The sequence below is a fragment of the Hipposideros armiger genome, unplaced genomic scaffold (assembly GCF_001890085.2).
Source record: "Hipposideros armiger isolate ML-2016 unplaced genomic scaffold, ASM189008v1 scaffold_6, whole genome shotgun sequence".
Classification (NCBI taxonomy): domain Eukaryota; kingdom Metazoa; phylum Chordata; class Mammalia; order Chiroptera; family Hipposideridae; genus Hipposideros; species Hipposideros armiger.
In genome coordinates, this window is record NW_017731356.1 from 2,452,433 (window position 1) to 2,478,565 (window position 26,133).

Sequence of the window (26,133 nt, forward strand, 5' to 3'; positions counted from 1 at the left end):
GGATTTTGATAGAATGATGAATAGATTAATAAGAAGAATCTAAAGAAAAAAGATATAAGTGATGGCTTCAGGGCCACCCTGCGCATAGAACAAATGGTTTTTAATATTATTTTTTTAGCTTTTATTATTTAATATTAGTTTCAGGTTTACAAAATAACATAATGATTAGACATTTACACCCCTCACAAAGTAATAACCCCCCCGAGTCTACTACTACTCTGCTATCGTATATAGCTATTACAATACCATTGACTCTATTCCCTATGCTGTGCTTTATATGTATACACACACATATTTAATTCTAGTTGACATTCAATACTATTCTACTTCAGCTTCAGGTGTACAGCGCAGTGGCCAGGCATCTACACAATCTATGAAGTGATCCCCCTGCTAAGTCTAATTAATACCCATCTGACATCCTACATAATCTTTACAATATTATTGATTATATTCCCCATACTGTATTTCACATCCCTGTGACTATTTTGTGACTACCGATTTGCGCTTTCTAATCCCTTCACCTTCTCCCTTATTCCCCAAACCCCCTCCCATCTAGCAACCATCAGTTTTTTCTCTGTATCTCTTAGTCTATTTCTGTTTTGTTTGCCCATTTATTCTGTTCTTCAGATTCCACATATAAGTGAGATCATATGGCATTTGTCTTTCTCAGTCTGACTTATTTCACTTAGCGTAGTATCGTATAGGTCCATCTATGTACTAATTGCAAATGATAAGATTTCATTCTTTTTTTATGGCAAAGTAATACTGCATTGTATAAATGTACCACAGTTTCTTAATCCAGTCGTCTACCGATGGGCATTTCAGATGTTTCCATATCTTGGCTATTTTGACTAGCACTACAATAAACATAGGGGTACATATACTTTTTTCAAATTAGTGTTTTGGATTTCTTTGGATAAACTCCCGAAGTGGAATTGCTGGGTCATGGGGTAGTTCTATTTTTAATTTTTCAAGGAACCTCCATACTGTTTTCCACAGCAGCTGCACCAATCTGCAATCCCACCAACAGTGCATGAGGGTTCCCTTTTCTCCACATCCTCACCAACACTCGTTGTTTGTTGATTTACTGATGATGGCCATTCTGACTGGGGTAAGGTGGGATCTCATTGTGGTTTTGATTTGCATTTTTCTAATGATTACTGACATTGAGCATCTTTTCATTTGTCTATTAACCACCTGTATGTCTACTTTAGAGAAATGTCTCTTTATGTTCTCTGCCCAATTTTTAATTGGGTTGTTTTTTTTGGTGTTGAGTTGTATGAGTGTTTTATAAATTTTGGATATTAACTCCTTATCAAATGTATCATTGGCAAGTATCTCTCCCCATTAGCAGGGGATTCAGTAGGATGTCTTTTTGTTTCGTTGATGGTTTCCTTTGCTGTGAAAAAACTTTTCAGTTTGATGTAGTCCCATATGTTTACTTCTTTGTTTTGCTTCCCTTGCCCAGGGGATATATCAGTAAAAATATTACTAAGGGTAATGTTTGTGAGTTTACTTCCTATATTTTCTTCTAGGAATTTTATGGTTTTGGGTCTTACATTTAAGTCTTTAATTAATTTTGAGTTTATCCTTCTATATGGTGTAAGAAGGTGGTCTAGCTTCATTTTTTTGCATGTATCTGTCTAGTTTTCCCAGCACCATTTATTAAATAGACTGTCTTTACCCCAATGTAAACTCTTCCTTCCTTTGTCATAGATTAAATGACTGTATAGGCGTGGGTTTATTTCTGAGCGCTCTATTCTGTTCCATTGATCTATGTGTCTGTTATTATGCCAATACCATGCTATTTTGATTACTATAGCCTTGTAGTATGATTTGATGTCAGGTAATGTGATGCCTCCCACTTTGTTCTTGTTTCTCAGGATTGCCGTGGCTATTCAGGGTCTTTATGATTCCATATTGGAAAGGAGGAAGTAAAATTGTCATTATTTGCAGATGACATGATACTATATAGAGAGAACCCCAAAGATTCCACCAAAAACACTATTAGAACTGATTAATGAATTTAGTAAAGTAGCAGGATACAAAATTAATATCCAGAAATCAGTCGCATTTGTATACATCAATAAATTATCAGAAGGAGAAATTAAGAAAACAAGTTCATTTACAATTGCGTAAAAAAACAAAACAAAATACAATTTAGGAATAAATTTAACCAAGGAAGTCAAAGACCTGTACTCAGAAAATTATAAGACATTGAAGAGGGAAATTAAAGAAGATACAAATAAATGGAAACATATACCATGCTCATGGATAAGAAGAATTAATATAGTTAAAATGTTCATACTACCTAAAGCTGTATATAGATTCAGTGCAATCCCTATCAAAATACCAATGAGATTTTTCAAAGAACTAGAACAAATAATCCTAAAATTTATATGGAATAAATGTATTTTAGTAAATGGCTTTTATAATAATTATTTGGAAAGCTCTGAGGCCATTTAAAGTTGTTTATTTTGAAAGTATTCTGGGTTGTTAAGTGACCTCTAGGTAAATATTGGCTAGGTCATAACCACAACATTGTTTATAAATTTGGCACATAGTAAATAAATTATTCAGTTAGCAGATGACCATTTTATACTTCCTATATGCATAATAATACTTTCCTAGGTCCTGAAAATACAAAAATTACAATACTTAATTTCTGTTTTCAAGAATTTTAGGTTAAGTGAACTATAAGACAAACACTTAAATAATATATTTCATTAATAAATGATATACAACAGGAACAGATATATGTACCAAATGAGTGCTGGAGACAGAAAAGGCTATAGAGAGATTTCTGGGTTCTATGGAGGTTAGAAAATCCTACCTGGGGTGGGAAGGGAGGGAGCAAGAGGTGTAACTGACTTGAGTCTTGAAAGACAGGGAAGCATTAATGACAAAATCTGTTTCAGGAGTAAGGATATTAAAAAGGGAGGAGGGTGGTAGATGAGGGTAAAGGGGATCAAATATATGGTGATGGAAGGAGAACTGACTCTGGGTGGTGAGCACACAATGTGACATATAGATGATGTGTTACAGAATCGTACACCTGAAATCTATGTAACTTTGCTAACAATTGTCACCCCAATAAACTTTAATTAAAAAAATATATGTGTGTGCATATATATATATATATATATATATATATATATTTGAGTGAATTCAAAAAGTAATAAAATTGGCAAATGAAAAAGTGAGATGATTTGTATTTCCTTAAGACTCCTGTGCTACTCATTTGGTACAAATACCCATTTGTTACATATCATATACAAAAAACATACTATTATTTAATTGTTGAATTGTTAATTAATAGCTGTGGTATTTGTCTTATTCAGTAAATTTAAAATACTTAAGGGGTAGCTTAAATGTGTCTAATATTTAGCCCAGTTTCTATGTCCTCTAAAAGTTGAAGATTCTATAAATCAAAGACCAGCTAAACACAAAAAAGTTACAAAAAAATGCAATTGTGGGAAATGCCAAGACACCATTGTGAGTTGAGCATCTACAAAAATAATAATTTTATATGGAACTAACACTTTGTGAAAATGTGGCTAAAATTAGTAAGGTTAAGACAATCGAAAATCAACAAGCTCCTCTGTTATATTAAAACCAAATAACTGAAGATCAGGGTTTAAGAAATCTACCTGTTTTAGAGGAACAAAGCTAAGTGAAAATGCCAAAATAAAATGTATACCACATTTTGAAAATGACTACGAAGCCATGGCAACAGAATAAAATATTCTATATTAAAAAATACTTCAGATATAAATAAAACTCAATAATAAGATACCTGAATTATATTTCAAGTTTTTAGTACATGAAACATGACCTTGTGAAGTGAGCCAGTTTAGGAAGAAATTAAACTAAACACTTGTGAAATTCTCTGCATCTTCATTTTGATGCAGAGCTCCTATCATCTTCAGAGGGAAAAAACAGGAGCAAATGGATAAATGGAATATAAACTGGGAGCTCACCAAACAGAGACCAAACTAAGTATTTCTGGGCTTAAAGATTTAGCCAGAAATTTTATGAACCCAGAATATAACTGATTTAACAGTAGTATTATTATAAGACTGATATTATGTAAGTAGAGAAGAGAAAATTTATACTTCTAAACTTCATTTTTAATAATCCTTGGACACTGCAGTCCATTCTGTAAACTATACCTTCTACGATGCCCTTTCATGGCTTGACAAAATTTAGGTGACTCTTGATATATGAGCAATCTTTCTTCACTAGAATGGGGTATGAAAGTTAAACTATACCTTAAATTAAGTCTTCCTGTCAAGCCCCCCAACTTCTTTGGGACTCTGATTCTCAGCATCCTGTACCCAAAAGTAATTCTTTTCTAGAAATACTAAAAGGAATCATAGAGTCCTGATTACAAGCTCCAGATAAATCTAAGTGTCCCTCTCAGGCTCCTGCTCGAATCTTATTATTTCAAAGGTAGCAACAAGGAACCAAAGAATTTTGTGTCCCATTTGAACAGCCAGAGAAGAAACAGAAGACGGAGATGATATATGCCAGAGTTCTTTGTAAGATGGGGAACATTACACACATTTAGGTTATGAAATTATATGAGGCCTTTAATTCTATAGTTATACACAACACACCTTTCTGAGGTGTTCCAAATAACGATGATAAATATGCTTATGAGTAAGTAACATGGAGTACATACTGACATGAGGATGAAATCAAAGCAAACTTATTGTCAACACAGGTAATTTATCAGTCTCCTGATTTCTGAAAATCAGTTAAAAACTGGCTTATACATATTATAAATAAAAATACAAAATACAAAAACAGTATCCTCTTATAGACCGTTACTGAAATAAACTTCGTTTTTTAAAGTCAAATGAGAACATAATACTGGGCTCTTTGGTGAACTAGTTAATAGTGAAATTGTGATTGTGTGGGAGAAAATATCAATAATGGGAAACCTGAGAAAACGAAATGACTAAAATGGATAAATCGTAGCTTATTTGGCTTGGCTGCACCTGATAAGACACATCACAGAAACACATAGGTAAATGAAAGCTACAGTTTTACAATGAAAGAAATTAAATAAAAAACAGAAACGAAGCATTTTAAGCTTCATATTCCAGGAATGCACTTACATGCTAAATGCCTGGAGTAAGATTCACCATAATTGATGAAGAACAACAAAAAAGTCAACAGTCATTCAGAAATGCGTAGAGGCAACACAGCGTTATAAATTATAATACACTTTCTCTGTGGGCAGAAGTCCTAAGCAAACAGCATAATTTTCATGACAGAAAGGGAAATGATTCAGTGATTACAATTATAATAATTTTAGATTCCAAGGGAAAAAATACTATAACTAAAGGAGATGCTAGATTACTATTTCATATGAAAACACTAAGATCCTTTTTAAAAATAAAAGCAAGAGAGAAATAGTTCCATTTGGACATATTTAAGAGTTTGAAAATACAGGAGACGATCCTCATGACTGGGAAGCAGCAAAAGCAGCCTCATTTCAAAGTGAAGCATAAGACCCAGGGCATCGTGGGCCATGTAGCTCAGCCTGTGTGGCTGAAAAGCTGCGGGAGCTGCTTCTGTGGGAAGCAGCCTAGTTTCATGGAGATCCAGGGACTTAAACAAGATCTCTTGCATTCACACAAACCTGCAGTGTTACACATGTCTCTGAAGTTTCTGATACAACTACACACAATAAAAGGCAAGAGGCTGGTATTATCTAGATTCCACAACACACGTCCAGCGACACTACAGAGATCCGTTTAGTAGATGAACCATTCATGGAAAATGAATTAGGTAAAATAATAAACTAAAAAGACAGATGGCTTGGTATGAGAACTGTATCTTTAAAATCATAGCAACGTAATCTCCACTGTCAAATGTCTGCCGTATCATCAGGCTACTGGTATCTAAAAACACCATGAGGATAGCTAATGATAACATTTCACTCCTCAAATGCCTACATTTATTTATTTTTCCACGAGTGGTGGCTGTTTCTAAATTTGGATATATAAAAATATATGTGACTTAGACTTCTCACAAAATCATAAGTTGTACAATTTAATTATAAAATATCTCACAAAAATATTTAGGATTTCCATTTTAAGATGTTAAGTCAGTTTTGGAAATGTGGTATAACTTTTTAGAGATCTGTTCTAAAATTCTAATTGTATTAAAGCGTCAAAGTTGAATACTGAGGTGGTTAAAAGTTGTATGCTGTTTTGGAAACTAGTAATTGATTCACACTGAAAAGCAGCTATCAATCTTCAAAGCAAGAAACCTGATTCCAAGAAATCCTGATTTCTATTAACCAAAAAATTCATATCATATATATTTTACATCATTTTACTTCATGAATATCTGAATATGTAAGGAACAGCTGCTTGCCATTACTGAGCTAAGAAATTCTGGTTGGTTGAAATTAATGATCTCCACCATCTGGTTTGAAACACAAAATGGTATTTCATAACTACTGTAAAGTTCAGTTAGGAAGAAATCTATTTAATTTTCAAAGTAAAGTATCAATTTTCCAGGATTCAAGTGTCTAGATCAAATATAAAAATAATACAGTGTTTATATGGGCAATTTGCACGATACAAACTATGAAAACACATGAATCAAACATAGTAGGAAAAAAAGGGCACCATTAATTCAGATATAATTACTTTAATGCTTTTTATTTCCAACCTGCTATAGATCTTAATTAGAAATCCTTCCCTCTTCTCAAGTAAATGACTTCAATGAAGTGATATTAACATTGGCAACAGTGCAGCACATTAAAAGCCAGAATATGCAAAAACCTACCAATCTTTGTGCCAAACGCATCCTTGGAAAAATGCGGTATGGCAGAATCCACAAGGTTATAAAATATGTAAGATTTATATAAAAATTAAATTTTACCTGGAAAACACTAGTAGAGTTTAGAAGGAAAACAACTATTGCTATACATTGTCTAAATCATCCCAACCAAATACAGTCAGCAAATAGAGTTTACTACTTCAAAACTAAAGCAAAACCGTGGCAAAGTTAGACTACTAAAATGAAATAAATGGAAAACAAAACATAAATTAGTAAGTTATACATTTAAATAAATGCAGAATAAAGAAAAGTGCATATTACATTTTCCAACAGAAGTCAGAACTCTTGGAGATGTCATTTTAAGTTATATATTCTAGAATGTAATAGACGAAGAGCAATTAATTTTCCTGGCGATGGCCTTTTTTTATGGAGAACCATCAAAGACCAACCTAGAAAAAACTAACAGTGACTTCACGGGTTTGCTTGGTGTGTAGTGATGTTATGTCTGAAGTCATTAGCAGAAGACCATTTATATCCTGAAAGAAGTGCTTACAAAGCTTGGCGGCGAGCAAGCTTGGCCGACCACAGTCTCTTTGACAGCACGCAGACAAACTGCTCATGTGTGCTGTGCTCACCATCTCACCTGAGTTGTAGAACAGGTCAGGTCTTTCGAGAATGTCCCCTTCGTGGATGTAGGGCTCGATCCGATCGTCACCGTACAAGCACTGCTCACTCTCATCCATCTGGCGACTCTCGACCATCTCCAGCCACTGCGAGTTATGCCAGCGGAACTTTTCACTCTGGATCTTCTTAGCCCATTCTTCATCATATTCCTGTCGAACACAAACAACCAGCCTCATGTCCTAAGCTTCTGAGGGCGCTCCCCGGGTCCTCAGGTGACAAACTTTCGTCTCATGGGAAGAGAATTTGGAGAGCCTTCACTTGGGTCAGAGGGAACATTAAAAGGAACTGTGCAGAATTATTTTATACAATTAATACAAATCAATCCAATGCATATAGTAAAGAAACCTCTGTTTGGATTACCAATTGCTAACGGCAATGGCAAAAACTGGAAAAGGCTCCATTTCACAAATCCTGTATTACTAGAATTTAGGTACGCAACCTAAGAGTTTTGTGGTTATAATGTTACCTGTGATGCTAATGACAGGTGGCGAAGCATTAAAATTATACCTTTTGCTGTATCTTTTTGTTTGGATAACATTGTGCAGAAGAAACAAACAAACAAACACTAGTAAAGTATTTCTCCTATCTACTGAAATGGTTACTACAGAAAACAAATACCAGAATTTAATTTAATTTGGTTTCAACCACAAAATGGTGATGTTATCTTATTTAGTCCTAATTGCTTCTTTAAATGCCTATCTCCTGCTTCAATGGCTGTATCTTAATACCTGGTTCACAGAGAAAACCCTTGGTGAGTGTTTCTGAAGGATGAACAGGCCAGTTATTCTAAACTCCAGCTGAGCCTATCTAGCTTCCTGCTTTTCCCACAGGTCACAGCGACTTCTGACTAGTGCATGAAGTTAATAATTAACGGACAGTACCACTGATGGCATAGATTTAAAAAAAGGGCTTCAGGTATTTCTTATCATCCTAATCTTAGGGTCCTTAGTTTTAAACTCCTCTGTCATACCTTTAACACTTTGGCTTCTAGTTAATTAAAAACAAGTTGGAAAGGTACCAGCTAGTAATAGTACTGCCTCCAATAGTCAGATGACCATGATGACTAGGAGGCAGACCAAATACACATTTTAGTCACATAGTTGAGAAATTTTCATCCAAGCTGAGGCTCAAGTCAAAAATTGGCATCACAGAATGAATTTCTGGGATGTAAGAATTAGTCTGATATTTTATAATAAAGGTAATTATTATCTTGTTAAAATTTTACTTGTTGGGGCCGGCCAAGTGGCGCGATGGTTAAGAGCTGGCTTGGGACACCAGAGAAACCCAGTTCGGATCCCACATATGAGGGCCAGTGACACTGTCCTCTACAGCTAAGATGCTGAACAACAGCTCAACCTGGAGCTGGGCTGCTGTGAGTCCCCGGCGATGTCATAGGCTGCAGCCCCTGCTGCAGTGGGTTGCCATGGGCTACCGTGTGTAGCCAGCAGCTAGCGTGAAGGGCCAGCAGCCACCGTGAGCAGCCGTCCAGAAGCCGGAGACTGATCTATCTCGCCCTGTTTGTACCAAGTTGGTACCAATAATGGTGCCAACTTGGGCCAGTGAAGCAACGTCCTCCACAACTAGACTGAAGAACAAAAGGACAGCAACTTGTCTGTTCCCCTTCCCCCAATTCCCCAGCGCTGTTCCCATCCCCCAATTCCCCAATAAAAATCTTAAAAAAAAAAAAATTTTACTTGTTAAATTTTACAAGTTTCACATGATCAAAAATTCTCTTAGCAGTGTCAGCTGTCAGATTGTGTGTTTTAATCGTATGTCTCTGAAACTATACAGATGCTTCTTTTCAACTGAGGTTGGCAGAGGGAGAAGATATTTTTTGTCTATGGTGCTGCTGATGGCAATTTGGCCACTGAATTATTAAGCTTTCCTTCTTTCTAATAGTTATCTAGTAACATCCCTCTTGGTTGTCAATCTATTTCCTTATATAATAATTTAAAATTAAATTATATGAAAGGAGAGCTATCATAAGTATTAATTATTGCATTTTACTTTTAAAATAATAAACATTTATTAATTCAACTGTTATAATTTTTCAATCAGTGGAGATTTTACCCCAAGTTACATCTACAATGATAACCTATATTTGAAATTGACAATTTAGATATAAACAATAAACACTAAATTCAAATGCCATATCTTGTTGGTATGGGTATAGTGATTAGATATAATTTATATAAATTTACATAATCATCAACAATCATTGATCACACATAAATTGCTCTGATAGAATAAGAAAATACAGATAAAGCACTTAAAAAACTTATAAACCTATATTAAAAACACTTAATATTAGCCATTACTATTAATTAATTGAAGTAACAGCTCTCTAAATTAGGTATTATATTGCCATTTAACAAATGAGAAAATGAGGCCCAGAACACTGAAGTGCCCTTGGTTAGGGATGTGGAAAAGGCAATTAAACAGGATAGATGAACATTTGGAAGGGTCACTGTAGAATGGCTTCTTCGGTGAATGTGAGTAAATGACCTCCAAGGTCAACTTTCAGCTCTCAGATTCTAAGAAGGGGTTGAATTGTTGACCAATCAATGATATGGGGAGAAGTAGCTCTGTGGTCTGGTAAGTATATTATATTGCACATTGTATTCTCAATCATGTTCTCTCTGACCTGGCTACACAGGGGAGGGTGTTAGGGAAAGAGGGAGTTGAAAAAAATAATAGCACAGAGATGTTGTTACAAGTAGTTTCATTGGCTATAGATTTTAGTGGGTCGCTTTGGGTTTCCAAAATTAAACAAAATACCAAGTGATGCTAATTATGCAATATGGGCACTCTGATTAGCTTCAAAATAATTTAGCCGAAATGCTAAATATAACTTTGAACCTCTTTAAAGTTTGGATGACTTCAAAAGTACAGTAGTATATGTTTTGGCTCCATATTTAGCACAGTGTATGTGCTCAGAGTCAGCTGCAAAAATTATTATTGTCATATTAGAAGTGGCCAGATAATTTAAGAATGATAACTACACTTCTAGGAGAAGAAAAGGATGAACTTATTATCAATAAGGTAAAGAATTTAAAGCATAAACAAAAAGCAAAACGGTATTTTGGGGAAGAAATTCTCCATACTAACTGGCTTTTTTTTTCTAAAAGATAAGTTAGTTACAGGTCACCAAAACCCCCACAATATGCCTTGTAATTCCAGAAGCCCCATTAAGTCTACTTAAGATACTGAACTAATTTAAGTGGTATTGTTTCTTTTATGAAGACTAGCTTTTTCACTTGGCAAAGGGTATAAAACTAACTTTTCATTTTGGTAAAAAAATTTTAAATCTGAATGAAGAAGTATTCAAGGAAGATGATAGAAAAACATATGATTTAATAGTTTTATTACAACTTAAGTTCAAGCATATATGGATTTCTAGTATAAGAATAGGAGTTAAAACTGAGTCAACTACGCAAAGCATATAAGGTAAGGGGTTTGTTATTCCATTAAGAGTAAAACTTGCCTCTTACTAATGACTGTGATGTTACATATGTAGGTATAATTTAAAAAGTAAATCCTTAAACAACACATCCATAAAATATATTTAGCCTAGTAAGTAATGCCCTGGACAAAGAAAAGAATTCACGCTTATTTTAGGAGTTATCATCTTACACCCTTCTCATTAGATGCCACCATTCTAATTTAATATCAAAAATAGCACACTTGATAAGTATAGAAATGTGTGACAAAGATGCTGTTTTCTTCACACCAGCCCTTCGAACTTAAGCCCTCTTACTGCCCTGCAAGCTTACAGCAATGTTCTTACTAATGAACCTATAAACACACGCCTGAGTTTTTAAAGAGACTATCCACGCTCCATTTGACAGATTCAAACAAACCAAAACATCCACGAGCACCCATGGCTAACTTGACACTAAAACTTGACTTGTCAGTGCCTAGGAAAGCTGATTTTCCAAGTCCGTGAGTTGTTATAGCACAGACCTGGCACCAAATGTAACAAGACGACCCTTAGGCTGATCTGAATTCCTTTACAGTTTTTGTCTACTTTCTTTTATCAGTTTATGACTGAAGAAGCCCATAGAACCAGGGCACCTCTTAGTGTAAGGCCAAAAAGCACAGGAGCAATGATACAGACTGTACTGTCATTGTCTTTATCAAAAATAATTTTATTCTGATTTTGAAGTATTTTTGTACTATAAAACCACAGGTTTAATTTTCTGTGACTAACATAATGGTTAACATGTGCATCACTGTTTCAGGATCACAATGAAAATACTATGGTTGTCTTCTCAGATCTTCAGAAACAAAACAAAACAAAATGAAACAAAACAATAGCTTCTCCCTCAGGAAACACAACACAGAATATGTTACTCTATACCATGCTGTGCAGTCATATAGGATACAGAAAATTATGGCTTTGCGGAAGATCCAACAATGATTGTGGATTCCTATAACAATGAATCCACTAGAGTGACAAGTGGAGTTTTCACAAGTGGCCTTGAGATTTCAGAAGTATGTGTGGCGTTTTGTTCTAGATCATAGTGAAGAAAACAGCAAAAGCCTTGACCAAGTAGTCTCAAGGCCTTCAAGTCTCAAGCAGTGGTAACATAACTTCTTGAAAATATTTGGTTTTATGATGATGAAACTATTTCATTACTGAAAGTAGAAAATTATAGAAAAAATACCCATAATCCCTTTACTGAGATAAAACTACAATAAAAACTGATATATATCCAACCAGTTTTCAATGGCTTTTTAAATTCCAATATTGATAGCTATGGAAAGTATTTTTTTAAATATATATTTAAAATTTCCAGACTAAGTATGAAACATAATTAAGATATTGTGCTAGTGCCATAAAACTTCGCTGTAGTTTGTGATAATACAGCCTCGGGTATTCGGATGTTTACCAAATACAGCACCTTGGAATGAAGTATGTTTGCCGTGAGGAACATAATATTTGCGTCAATAATCCACTTCTCCTTCCCCTTCGTAGTAAACATTGGTTAGGATCAAATGGGATAGTATTATCTTACTATATGATGCTGGATTTTGATCTTTGTTCTTAAAACACTGATTTTTATGTTCCAATTTATCGAAACTCAAACATTTTAGTGTATGGCCGTTGAGAGTCTTTTCAGCACGTGTGGTAAATAGGCTAGGACAGTTGTTCCAAGAGTTTCTAGATTTCAGGAAAGGTTCAAACACAAATTTTGGAGACTGACTTTAAATGTAAATAAACTGCTACCTACTACTATTGTTTTAGAAAAGAAAGGTTATTTTAACACTAAAATTGTAAGAAAGACAATCTCGAAATAGATATATACTTTCTCAAGTCAAACCATGTTAACAACCTTATATTTGAAACTCCTCCCCAGAGGAGTATATGCACCTCTCTCTCCTCTCTCTCTCTCTCTCTCTCTCTCACACACACACACACACACACACTCGTGCGTGCATGCATTCTTGTTTTCTTTATTTCTCTTCCATTTTAGTGAAATGCAGTAGAAGCTTTCTCCTACTCTCATGAACCACCATTCTGGAATTCCTAGCCGCCGCGATCTGTATCTATGTCAATGAGTAGTTTAGTAGCCACGGCAAGGTCATAGTTTCTGTGTGTCTCAGAGTCTGAATTGACAGGTATTAATAACATGGGATGGTATAACACAAAGAACATCGGATTAGGAGTTAGGAGACTGGGGTTCTGGTTCTGGCTCTGATACCAACAGAAGCATGCAACTTTCTAAAGGTATTTTAATATCCTTTGTCTCAGATTCTTCATTTCTAAAATGAAACAAATCTAAGATTTACTCAAGTTCTAACATTCTAGAAATTAAAACCGATAATTAATACCATCACTTCATAAACCTGTTGAAATAACTATCCCCCAAACTGAAGAAAACTGGCAGAATTAGGAATTTATTTTCAAAAGTTACATAGCAACTCTAGATGAACGTCCAGTGTCAAAAATTTAATAACTTCAACATATATCAATGAAATCTGTTCCCTCTAACCTTTCTGTCCCAAATCCCACTCCCTCGTACATCGCCACCCCTCATTAGCAGGAAATCACTATGGGAATTCAGGGATGTCATAGCTCCACCACAGCCGACATGTCACAGGGGTCTGTCAAGCCGTCGTGGAAACACTCCAGGGACGCAGCTGTCTGCTCCCCGTGTCTGGAATGCCTCCTGGTGTCCTGACATAGGCGCCCTGACAGCCCTGCTTGCAGACTTGGCTTTATCTTAGACTTAAAGGTGTGCACGCGCTGCCTTCTCTTCTCAGCATCTACCTTATGATCCTAAGCACTTGGTTTCCGTCAATTCTAAAGAGCCATGAAAAACGTACGGCTTGATTTTACACGGAAGGTGCCATCCTTTTTGAAGTCCTAGATCATTTTGTTTGCTGCTAACCCCCTGAAACATCATGAAGCCTCGGCCGGCCTGGAACCAGAGCCTGTTCACTATCAGGCAAGCTCTTTGTCACTGGCTTCCGTCACACCTTGTATCTGATTAACACGCTATAGGATAACATAGGGCTACACAGATCTGCTTCGTGTTCTACATAACTGATGGAAAACAGATTTTCTTTTCTCCTTTAATGTGGCAGCGCCCTAATTGAAATGTAATATGGTTTATTTAATACAATTCTTCATAGTAAATTAAAGCCGATCTAGAGTAATTTAGTTGCTCATTAAGGGTAAGTTAGTAGCTGCTGAAAAGATGCCTTTTATACCTTAGGAAATACTTCTCCCAGTGATATGCGTGTGATATGTACATGTAGGTACGCGTGATTAGGCACGCACATGACAGGGACGCTGACGCACGCATGTGCTGCCTGTCCTGCCACAGTCAGTGCCAGCTGCAGCCCTGGGGTCCTGACTATGGCGTTTTCTAACCAGACTCAAAGTCAAATTATCTCTTCAATCTCCGTTTAAAGCACGGAGGGGACTCATCTGTGCAACATCATTTCAAATATCATGTCAAATCCCACATCATTTCAAATACCACAAAGTAAAAGATATAACTAAATAAAAGTTATTTAAGCAAGAAATCATGATTTTTATCTTTCATACTAGCTTGGGTTCTTTTAAGTCCAACTGTTGCCAATTTAAAAAACAAAAACAAAAACAAAGTTAACATGTATAGGACTGGTGGGGTTACATCCACATTCATATGTGTACAAGTCCACATAGATACTACATACAGTAAGTCCTCACTTAACATCTCAATAGGTTCTGCGACTTCAAGTGAGACGATTTATAATGAAATCAACTGCACTGCAGGCTCATTGATAGAAACCAATTGAGGTCCCAGGGCAGCTCCTCAACATTATAAAGAAATGACTTTGAATGCAACCACATTAAGCACCTGTTCTGTGTGTCTGTATACATGTAAATTTTAACAAGCTGGAAAAAGACCCTAAATTTATCTCTTTCAGGTTTATGTAATATACAAATGAACTCCAAATGAAGGCTAACCAAACATATCTCACTAAACCCAATTTGACTGCATGGAATTGAGAAATAAAAATCAAACTTACAAATCTGAGAAATGAAAATTGACCAAGACTGTGAAACAAGCAAGAACCAACTACACATGCTCTGGAAGAACATCTGAGAAGCTTCTGTCAACAACTCAAAGATCTCCGCTCTGTGCCCACAGCCAACCTGCAAGCCAGGTAAAGATGGGTACCACCTACCCACTTTGCACAATCCCTCCCCACAACCTGCTTCTGAAAACCTGTCTTGAAATAACCTGAGTTTTATGCTAACCCTAATTCTAACCCTACGAAACTGTCCCTATAACGCCCTTTTAAAGATGTATGAGACATTTTTAAAGCGCTCTCCCTTGCTGGCAAGATTATTCATAAACTCAGCTTTTCTGTCTGACACAGGATTTCCTAGTACTTACAATTGATGTCTTAAAAAGTTACATGTAAACCTACATTGGTTTATCTCATTTCAATACATGGGTCTTACTAAAGGTAATTTTGTCTATCCTGAAAGGAAGTTAGCACCTTGTTTTCCAAGGTTAAAATACTGGAGCTAGGTATTCATTCCAGATTGTTAAAACACACACAATCTGCCCATGATAATTAATAGCTGCTAACAGAGACAGGGCCGCCAATCTCAGCAACACAAGCCTGTGTTAGGATCAAAGCACCTGGGCCTGTGGCTGGCTAGACACGGACCTTTACCACTGGTACATTCCATTTCCTGGAAACAGCCCGGAGATGCGACGTGCCATAGGGTCACACAGCAATACGGCTCCTGGAAGGAGGGCCAGCTCATGTCTAGATGACAGCATCCTGGTGTTCTCGAGGCTCCAGATTGTACACGTGTATATTCTAGGAACTTGGTACTGTTACGTTTTGTATTCCCAGTGTATTCTATCTTAGGGTCTGCCAAACTGTATGTGCTTTATAAACAAGTATTAAGTGTTTGAAAACCCAGTAAGGTCAGGGGAGGGATGTGTTTAGCAATTGGGGAAGAATTTATGAGGTTCTCAAATGCTTCCCACGAAGCTGAGGACGTGCGGAAGGGGAAAAATCTACCTGGGTTTTTAGATGCTCTGTGTACGGCAGGTTCTGCGCTGCCCTCCATGATTCCCAAGGCTCGGAAGAGGAAGGCAATGGCTACCTGCCACAGAATCTCCGCGGAAGCACCTCTCTCCTTGCCTCCCTGCTCCTCTGCACCCACCCGTCCCCTGCCTCCCGAAACGCCACGTCACAAGGCCTCGTCAGACAGGCGACAACGTGCTGATGAGGCCGCAGAGACCCCATCACCAAACATGCAATCCTCCGTGGTACGGAGCGCTGCCGCCACACATCTGTTTCAATTCACCAGCTCAGGGCTCGGGCCCAAATACATTAAACAAATCATCACTAATGTAACATTTCCATAATTTGGGGGACAAGTGCTTTATTGCAGAAGGCATATTTCCTTAAGGCTTGCGAGACACTGAATTTTCCTTAGTGTTATTCCATGCTGTCTGAGTGCAAAAGAAGTTGGTTTGCTTAACGATAAGTTGTCTTAAGCTCCAAGTCTTCCCATTCTCTCTTTTAAAAAACTTTTTATTATTATAGGACACCGTCATGCTGAGATTCTAGGAAATCGAAACCTAGAGGTAAACAGTTGTAGGAGATCACCCACTCCCATTCTAGGCAGGCTTCTAACAGGCGAGTTCAGAAAGCTGGGTACGCAGCTGGTACAGATGCTAACGGGACAGAGACCTCACATCCCCCCTTGACAGTCTATTTCTAGTGTTTCATCATCTTGACTGTGTCTAATCCAAGTTTCCCCTGTTTCAAATTAAGTCAATTTCCTCTTCTTTTACTCTTGAAAAAGATTCAGGACAAGCAAATAACACCCGGAGTCATGATCAGTAATGGAGACTGAGCTCAGAGATCCAAAGATGGGCAGCTATGTCCCGAGTGGACCTGAGAAGCTGGTGCGTAGAAATGCCCACTCCTCAGATTCCTCCCAAATAAGGAAGCCCAACAAGCGAGGCGTGTAACTTAGGTCTAAGGGTAGCTGATAAATCCAAGTAAGTCACCACAGACTGAGAACTGGCTAACTGCATCAAGGAGGCAGGTCTACCCAGACAAGGCAGCTCCCGGTCACCCCGCGTCCTCGTCAAGGCCTTTCGGTTACTGCCCTGTTCAATTCGTTGTCCTGACATGAACTATTAAAATGCTAAATTCAGCCATTTTGCAGGATAGTCTTAAAGTAAACTATAAATAGTAATATGACTGGCTCAAATATATGCTCCAAATAACTTCCCACAGTTAAAGTCCAAACAGTGAACGGATTATCTTCCCATACTATTTTAAAAATGTGAAATGAACACAAAACAGCATAACTAACTGCATTAAAAAAGAGAGGGGCCGGCCGAGTGGCTCAGTTGGTTAAGAGCTCGCTCAAGAGTGTGAGCTCTGAGCAACAGGATCGCTTGTTCGATTCCCAGCCTGAGCTGAGCTGCCGCTGAGCTGCCAACAGGTGGCAGGATGGCTCAGCTAAAAAAATAAAAAGAGAGGGAAATGTTGGTCCAGGTACATACATATACATTTCTCAGTTAAGTCTGAGCTTTGGTCTAGGTGGAACTAAACACTGAGTGACCATCACGTGGTAGGTGCTTCACAGAGATTTTCTCAGGAGCATCACTGTAAACTAAACCCTCACAGAGCTAAACAGATGGCCTGAGGTTATTCAGCAGGTGAGAGACCCTGAACCAGCTGCTTTCTCGACGCAATGCTCTATTAGATCAGCTGCCACCTCACAGAGGCCACACGTTGAATCAGAGTGCTGACCTGGCTGCTCTCAGGGGCACGCTTCTCCACTGTCAAGCTCAGCCGGAACCAGGGCCTTGACTCATGTAGGTATACAAGCATAAAGGTACACAAACGTTCTTCCAGCAGCACATGGGGTGTGTCCAGAGCTGGGGCCCTTCTACCAGCTGCACTGGACTACTTCATTTCTAGGAAACTCAGCTACGAGTGTGGCTCGGTTGAGTGACACAGCGGGACCCAAAACACGTGAATAATTCACATGGAAACATTCAGATGACATGTTCAGATTTTTATATGCTGACTCAAGTGATCCGACAGCATCTTAAGTTAGGAGCTGATATATCACCACTTTCATTTTGCTGATTCTTCTTTGAATCCTCACATCAACGAGGCTTTTTACTGAATGTAATAATTTAAAATAATTTCCTTTGTGATTTTACATTTTAACTCTCACTAGGTCCTCCACGGAGGGTAGGATAAACAAAGTAAAATGAAGACTGAAAGTACTCGCTGGACTTAGAAAAAGGAAGGTCAGGGTGACTGCAGCGAGCACCGTCTCACCGCAGCAATGGAGGCAGCAGCCAGAATTGGCGCAGTTAGAAAGGAGGATGGAGGGAAGGAAAAAAAAATGAAGGAAGTGCAGTTGACCCTTGAGCAACATGGGTTTGAACTGCACAGGTCCACTTATATGTGGATTTGTTTTCAATAAATACATAGTTGGCTCTCTGTATCTCCAGGTTTCATATCTGTGGATTCAACCAACCCTGACTCAAAAATAGTCTTTTCCACCTGCGGCTGGGAACCCACAGGTGGAGAGGACCGACTGCATGCATCGTTGCACAGCATTTTATGTACGGGACTGAGCATCTGCGGATTTTGGTATCTGTCGGGGCCCTGCAGATAGTGAGAGATGACTGTAGCTAAGTTTGGGGGGAATCAAAAGTTATATGTGGATTTTGACTGCGTGGGGAGAGGGGGTCAGGTCCCCCCTAATCCCCACATTTTTCAAGGGTCAACAGTAATATATAAACAATGTTTTTCAAAACATTGGTTCTAGAGAGGAGGAGAAGCTAAGGCAGTATCTAGAAAAGAAAGGTAGACGCAGGGTGGGAATAACTCCTGTTTAAGATGAGATTTGAGTCCAGAATTTAGAAATAATTGGGAATAAAAACTTTTATTTTATAAGAAATACATTCATATTTTTATACTAAATGTTGTTATAATAAGAACGATCTAGCCTTTTGGAACTATCACTAACTTACATTCTAAACCAAACATACCTAATATGTAAATCTAAGCATATTATTACTATTCATCTACTTTTTCTCAAAAGGAGGTAATTTAAAAAGTATGCTAAAGGCAATTCATAACAGATTGACACCGCTCCCCTTCCCTCGCTGCTCAAGGTAAGATAACCACATGTAGAACTTTAAGAAGTTTCTTTCTTATTCTTATATATAGACTTTATATACAATGACATTAGCGATCTACTAGAAAATAGTACATGAGTCATGCAATCAAGCTCTAGGAGGAATAAATAGTCTATATTCACAAACCCTGTGACCAGTGGCCTACATGTATAAAACATCTTGGTGGAGCACAAATTTAATAGTTAAGTTTCTCTATTTTAATTTAGAGATCAAAGCAAAAATATCAACGTAATTATGTAGTTTTAAGCCAGTAATAATACATTCAGTTAAATCCAATCCGCTTATGATATCAAATAAGATGAATTTATGACATAAAATGCAGAAATTTGACAAAAAAGTACCTGATGATGATTGTCCAATTTCATAATGACATCACTAGCAGAAATGTCAACTTAAGAGGATTTCCAATATAGTGGTTAATTGATTCTTTAAAATGTTATTCTGATCCTTTTAAAACACTTATACTTTGAAAACTACTGAATAGGCTATATTCAAGAAACTTTTTACAGGGTGAGTCAAAATAAAAAGCGCAAATCCAGTTCAAACAAGGAAGCAAGTAGATTGTGCGTAGTAGTATCTGCCGTAAGTGAAACACATATTTAAAGTGATTTAGAATCCGGCACATTTCAGGTCAAGGCCCACATCCTGGCAAGAGACTGTGGGGGCAGCATGATTCTCTGTAGACGAGTTTGCACGGAGGGCAAGTTTCTAACCCAGGACTCAGGTTATCCCTCTGGTCATGTTTCTCCAGTGATAGATCCTTTAAAAACTTCTATAGTCATGAATAATACTAACATTTTTCTGTATTTCATAATTCCAGAGCAACTTACAAACAATTCTAAGTACATAACAAAAATTATCAAAGAATTGAAAAAATAGTTGATATAAGATTTATTTAAAAAATTTAATGACCCAATTGCAAAGTTGACTGTGTTGAGTTTTGGCAGAAATTGTCAGCAAACCCCCTGCTCCTACGCAATAATTTTTATGAAAAACAGGAGATTCTGAGATGACATGTAGAACAGACCTAAAACTCTGGATAAGTATAAAACCTCTTTAAAAAAGATTAGGCTTAAAAGTTGAAAGCCAAAGGTCTTAATGTTTAAAAAGTGAATTTAGTGTCATTGTATTTTCTGAGCTCTACCTAAACATAAATTTGTATTTACAAGAATGAATTGTTCTAAATAGGTGTCTTTTTTTAAACAATGTCTTTTTTTCGCCCCAAAATGAAGACTGTTATACTTCATGTAAGAAGAAGAATTACTCACCGCTATGATATCTAATGTATTATCACAGACCTTCCGGATTTCATTATTTTTGTCGTGCATTAGATCTATGAGATATGCTGGAGCCTCTGAATAAAAGTGGTTAAAGATACAAACTGCATTTGAAATTGTGGCTATTCAGTCATGTAAGAAAATCCCGCATTTCTCTAAATCCACATGCTAACTTGAAATTTTGCTTCAATTTTTAAAATAAAATCATGAATACAAGACAATCGGAAATGTTTAACATTTCATCTGTTTAAAACACAGGGATAAGAAAAAAAAATCTAGATAAAACTGGTTAAGAAAACCAGTTGCTGAAGCTCAGGCAGTATGAGGCCATGTTTCTGAAAACACGAAAACGACTGAAGAGGGCGCTCGAGAGCTGTGTACCTATAAACCCTTCGTGACCCACCTGGCCCTCCTACAAGGTCAGGAAAGCCACTTCACACACAAAAAGCAACAGAAAAGAATCACAGTCAAATCCCATAGAGGGTTATTATGAGAAAAAGAAAACGTAAGACATTGTCACATAAAAGATCAAATCTGCAACCTCATATTTCAAAAAGAGATAAAAGAATTTAAGGAAACAATAGAATACATATGAAAGAACAACATAAGTCAGAATTAGGAACCTCAAAGAAATAAAATAATTCAGGAAAAAACTAAAACTAAAGTAAAAATCATTTCGGATACATAAAAACTAAATTTATAACAACAAAAGAGTACATAAAAACAACAGATAAAACTTCAAGACAAATAGAAGGTAAAAAAAAATTATAAAATTAAAGAATAAATGAGATTAAAAATGAGAAAATAACATATTAAAGACAGGCAAAGAAGATCCAACATAATGTAAGTCTCAAAGACAACTAAAGCGATTGAACAGAACAAATGCTAAAAACTGTAATTCAAGAAAACTTTTCGGAAATTAAAAAAAAAATAAAGACAAAACTACATACTGAAAAAGAGCACTTCGTATACTTGGAAAAATCAGGCGAGGATGATAAATACCAAATTAAATTCTAATAAAACTACTTGGTTTAGAGAAACAGAAACATTCCTTTGGTCTTCCTGGCAAAAAGATTGACTCGCTTCTAAGGAATAAAGAGGAAATTGTCATCAGACTTTGTGACAGATACCAACCATTAGCAGACTACACTTCTATCTGGCAGCAATTCGGGCCAGAAGACAGTGAAAAAATACCTTTAATTGCTGAGGGGAATAACTGGCAATCTAGAATTCCGTATTCTGTGGAATTATTATTGAAGAGGGCAAACTAGTTTCCTGCTGGGGAGGAGGGAGGCCCAGGATTAGAAAAGCTTCACTAAGAAGATGGCTTACATTCATGTTTACTGACTTACAGACAGTCAGGTAAAAAAGGAGAGACATGCATTTGAGGTTGACAAGGCACCTAAGAGACAGTAAGCTATGACAAGGTGGATCACGTTTGATAAATGATGAGAAATTTGGTGTGCTAAGAAAAAAAACTGTGTATTGTAAGGTTAAAGGGAGAACACTTTGGAAAAATAGGTTAAGGTCAGGTTATGAAGAGCTACGTATGCTAAGCCAAAGAGTTTAGATTTTTCACATGGATAATGAAGAATTACTAGCGGATTTCAAAAGATTTTTTTTTTTGTACACGAACTAGCAGATCACCACACACACACACAAAGACACAAAGGTTCAGCTCAGATACCATGTTCACTGCCATCCAGACTTGATCATATAGCCTCTCCTGTGCCCTATGCACATACCTATCTATCTGACACTGATCACAATGGAGTATAATTTTATTTTTCTCATTTACTTGTCTAACTCTCCAAGAATATAAAGTCCTTGAGTACATGCAGCACTTAAAACAATGTTAGATGGGCAGCACTAGATAAATGTTAGCAGACTAAATGATTAAGCGCAGGAAGAGATAGCAGGCAGTTTTCAGCTGTGGGAATGGGTGGATGATACCGTGGTTATCCTCTGTGAATACAGAAGGTAGACTCTTTTTCAGGGGGAGGTGTTGGCAATACAGAGAACCCTTTTAGATGCAGTAATGATAAGCCACCACTTACTGAGTACCTCTGTGTGTTGGGAACTGTTATAGCACTTTAAATCCATTAGTATTTACAACAATCCTATAAAGTAGGGGGTCTTCTTTCTATTTTCATAATACTATAGCCATTTTATGGATGCAAGACTGTATGCTCAAGGAGGTTACGTAACTTATCCAAGGTCCTGCAGCCATTATAGTAAGTGGTAAAAATTACCTTTTAGAGTTATGGGATTATGATGCTCCTTAGGCTACACCATACTATGTCCCTAAGGTAAGTGAAGGACTCAGGTGGCAGTTGGTGCCTGGGACTCAGGAAAGAGGTTCTGAAAATATTAAATACTTAGCACATAGTTGGTAGCTGAAGTCATGAAAATAGATGTGTTTTCCCATGCAGAGTAAATAAGATTAAAAGAGGACTGAGGCTAGTTCTAGGAACCTCTGATAGTTATGTTAACAGAGAAGGAAGTTCTGATATGTTTGTTAAGTTTCTCAGGAATCACAGCTTGGCAAGTTAATAACATTGTTCCCAATATATTCTTCCTGTTTACTGATTTGGGGTCAACAGTTTCCATGCAGAATAGCTTGCCCCCTAAATTTATTACACAGCTTGATATTTTCTACATTTGAATATTTGCAAGAAAAAGTACCTAAAGATGCCTGTTTTCTGAATATGTTAAATTGCAAACGTTGAAAGGATACGTGTTTCCTTGATTATGACATCTCTCGTGGCTTGGTGGAAAACCATCTGGTAAAAGACGTAAATAATCTGGCACACAAATTCATCATCCTCTTGTTGGGCTGCAAGGAAACAGAAAACTTCAAATAAAAGAATACTAAAAATAAAAAAATAAAAGTGACAAGGAGATAGGTAAAGGACAATAAGTTTAAATTGTAATATATGGGTGGCATATATCATTTATGTCTAGTGTTATATAGTGATGACAATGAGGAAATTTCTTAATATATTTTCGGAAGTTTTAGTAAATTTGGTTGTAGTTATTGAACTAAATAGGTTAAATTAACTTTGGAATACAAAGATAAAAAAATGAGATTCTGAAAAAGAGAAACTATATCCTATCTGGGTTTGCACCAGGTGACTTGAGATGCTCATCTGAGAAGATCACGTTGTACTTAGGAAAAAGTGAGGGACAAGACTGGTTTAAGAGAATAGTAACAGTGCTTCCTTGTAGTTTTCACTATATTTTACCACCAGGTATAACAAAATGGATAAAATGAACTCCTGTGTCCCATGTGAAATGGCAACACCTACCACAACTTGGGTCATTGCCCATCATTAGAATTCTTTAAACAATTCTAATTTGTGAAATAAGTCTGATTCTATTTTGTCTCTATAATGTGGACTTTACATGAGAAAAACAGTTCTTAAACAAGATCACACCTTCTAAATTCTAAGTTTTGGGGTAGAATTTAGACTGTTATAAGCAAGTATTTTTCTTTGTTGAATAATGTTAACAGAATTAAACTTTATGTATTGGCATGAAATAAAAGGTATTTGAGTTTCAATCTAATTAATTATAATAGTAAAAAAGAATGCTATGTAATCATAAAGGCTTATTAATAAATGTTTAATATTGTACAAAGAGTACTGCAACAGAATAGGTGATGCCCACTGATTAATATGTAATGGCAAAAGCAAACACTTACAGAAATCTAATTTTTAGGTCCTGGTTATGAAATTTGATTTACTAAAAGTTTGCTATCAACTCTTGGCAACAGTTCAATGCTATCTGTCAGACACAGATTTACAGGATAACAGAGCATCCAACCAGTTGAGAGGAATAAATTGTGGGCCATCAAAGTCCAATCAGTTCCAAAGGAGTCCTTCTCTAACTTGCCAAAGCACCCACAGTGCTGTAGGCTGAAACTCTCTTACGTACTTGCTTGGTATACGGTGTTCCCTCACTTAACCCACAGGGCTTTAATCTTGAAAATCCATACGTTTCCTAAACAGAGTGGGCTGCAGCCTCTGCCAGGGGTAACCTCATGAGAGAATGTCGGCGCACAGCACAGCCCTGAGCTGCCCGGAGCGTTCTCAGCCACAGGCCATTTTGTCCCATCTTCCTGCAGCTCACCACAAAATCCTCACTTCACTCTGCCAGCAAAATCGTCTTCACTTTCACCTCCCGACGACCCAGTTTCTCTTAATTATTTCTACTCTGAAAACTCCTGGCTGTGAGAAGGATGTACCAAACTAAGTACATATATAGAGTGGACCTTTGAACTATGTGGGGGGTGGGGGGCTAGGGGTGCTGACGCCTGTGCAGTGGGAGATCCATGTCTAACTTTTGACTCCCCCCAAACTTAAGTTGCCCCTTGGTACCCACAGGGGATTGGTTCTAGAACCCCTACAGATGTATAATCCCTCACATAAAATGGTTTAGAGCAACACATTCGGTCTGCAGGCTCCCCACCGTGGATCAAAAGTAGGGCACGCATTTACTAAAAAACAATCCAAGTACACAGCTCAAACCCGTGTAGTTCAAGTGTCCACTGTATTATATGTAGGAATACTTCAAATATGGAGGCATTACACCTAGATGACCTATGGAAACGCATTATCTCAAAGAATTTACAAATCAAACTTTTAAAAATTAAAGAGAAAAGCAGGCATAGGACTGAAATAGGCACTTCGCTTTATGGGCCATACATACCGAAGTGGCCAACAAACACAAATGGGTACTCAGCTTCGCTCATCGTTAGGGAAATGCAAATTAAAGCCACAGTGAGAGGCCACTCCAGAGGCTCCCATTAAGGAGGCGGGTGACGCCCAGCTCTGCTGGGATGAACACTACAGTTTAGAACATCCCTAGAGGACTGGAAATCGGTACAACTGCTTTGGGAAAAAGACTGGTATTATTTACTAAAGCCAAATATACGCGTACCCTGTCACCCAACAACTGGGCTCCTTAGGTACGTGTTCAAGGGAAATGAGTAAATACGTTCACAAATGAAAAGTTTAAGGATGCCCATAAGAGCATTATGTGTAATAGTACTTTGCCCTTAAAACAACAAAATCCACCCTCTTCTGCATCAGTATAGAAAGGAATAAATAGTGGTGCATTTACACAGCAATGGAAAGAAACACACTCTGTACACAACACAGATGAATCTGACATTTATAATGTAGGGCAACAAGAAACCAGATTCTATCGATATGGAGTTTGAAACCAAGCAAAGTCAATCTAGGGGTGATGAAAGGAAGGACAGAAGCCACTGGCAGAGGCGGTAATGACTGGAGGGGCAGAAGCGGGGCTTTGGCGTGCTGGAAACGTTTTGTTTCCTATGTGAGTGGGAACAACGCGGGCGCGCTCGCTTCGGGGACTCGCTGGGCTACATACACACTTATAACTGGTGCCTTTTCTTTATGTCCCACTTCAAGAAAGTATTAAAAATAATGGAAAGTGCGTGTCTGTTATACCCTGCGTAGGCGAGGCGGGGATCAGGGTGTCGTTTCAGGCTCCTTGCATTAGCATACTTAATTTCTATCCTATTAGCTACTTTTTTTTTAAAAGATTTTTTATTGGGGAATTGGGGGATGGGAACAGCGCTGGGGAATTGGGGGAAGGAGAACAGACAAGTTGCTGTCCTTTTGTTCTTCAGTCTAGTTGTG

The 26,133-nt window shown here is 37.3% G+C and overlaps 1 protein-coding gene across 2 annotated transcripts in view; it reads right to left on the reverse strand.

The window, feature by feature from the left end:
* The window catches only part of KIFAP3 (kinesin associated protein 3), a 117,224-nt gene that overhangs the window by 30,972 nt on the left and 60,119 nt on the right, over window positions 1–26,133 (reverse strand). For both annotated transcript variants that reach the window (XM_019647687.1, XM_019647695.1), the window contains exons 16-18: window positions 23,202–23,300; window positions 20,456–20,541; window positions 7,445–7,634 (exon numbers count right to left, since the gene is read on the reverse strand). In XM_019647687.1, the coding sequence (XP_019503232.1) occupies window positions 7,445–7,634; window positions 20,456–20,541; window positions 23,202–23,300 (375 nt within the window). The remainder of the gene's footprint in view (window positions 1–7,444; window positions 7,635–20,455; window positions 20,542–23,201; window positions 23,301–26,133) is intronic.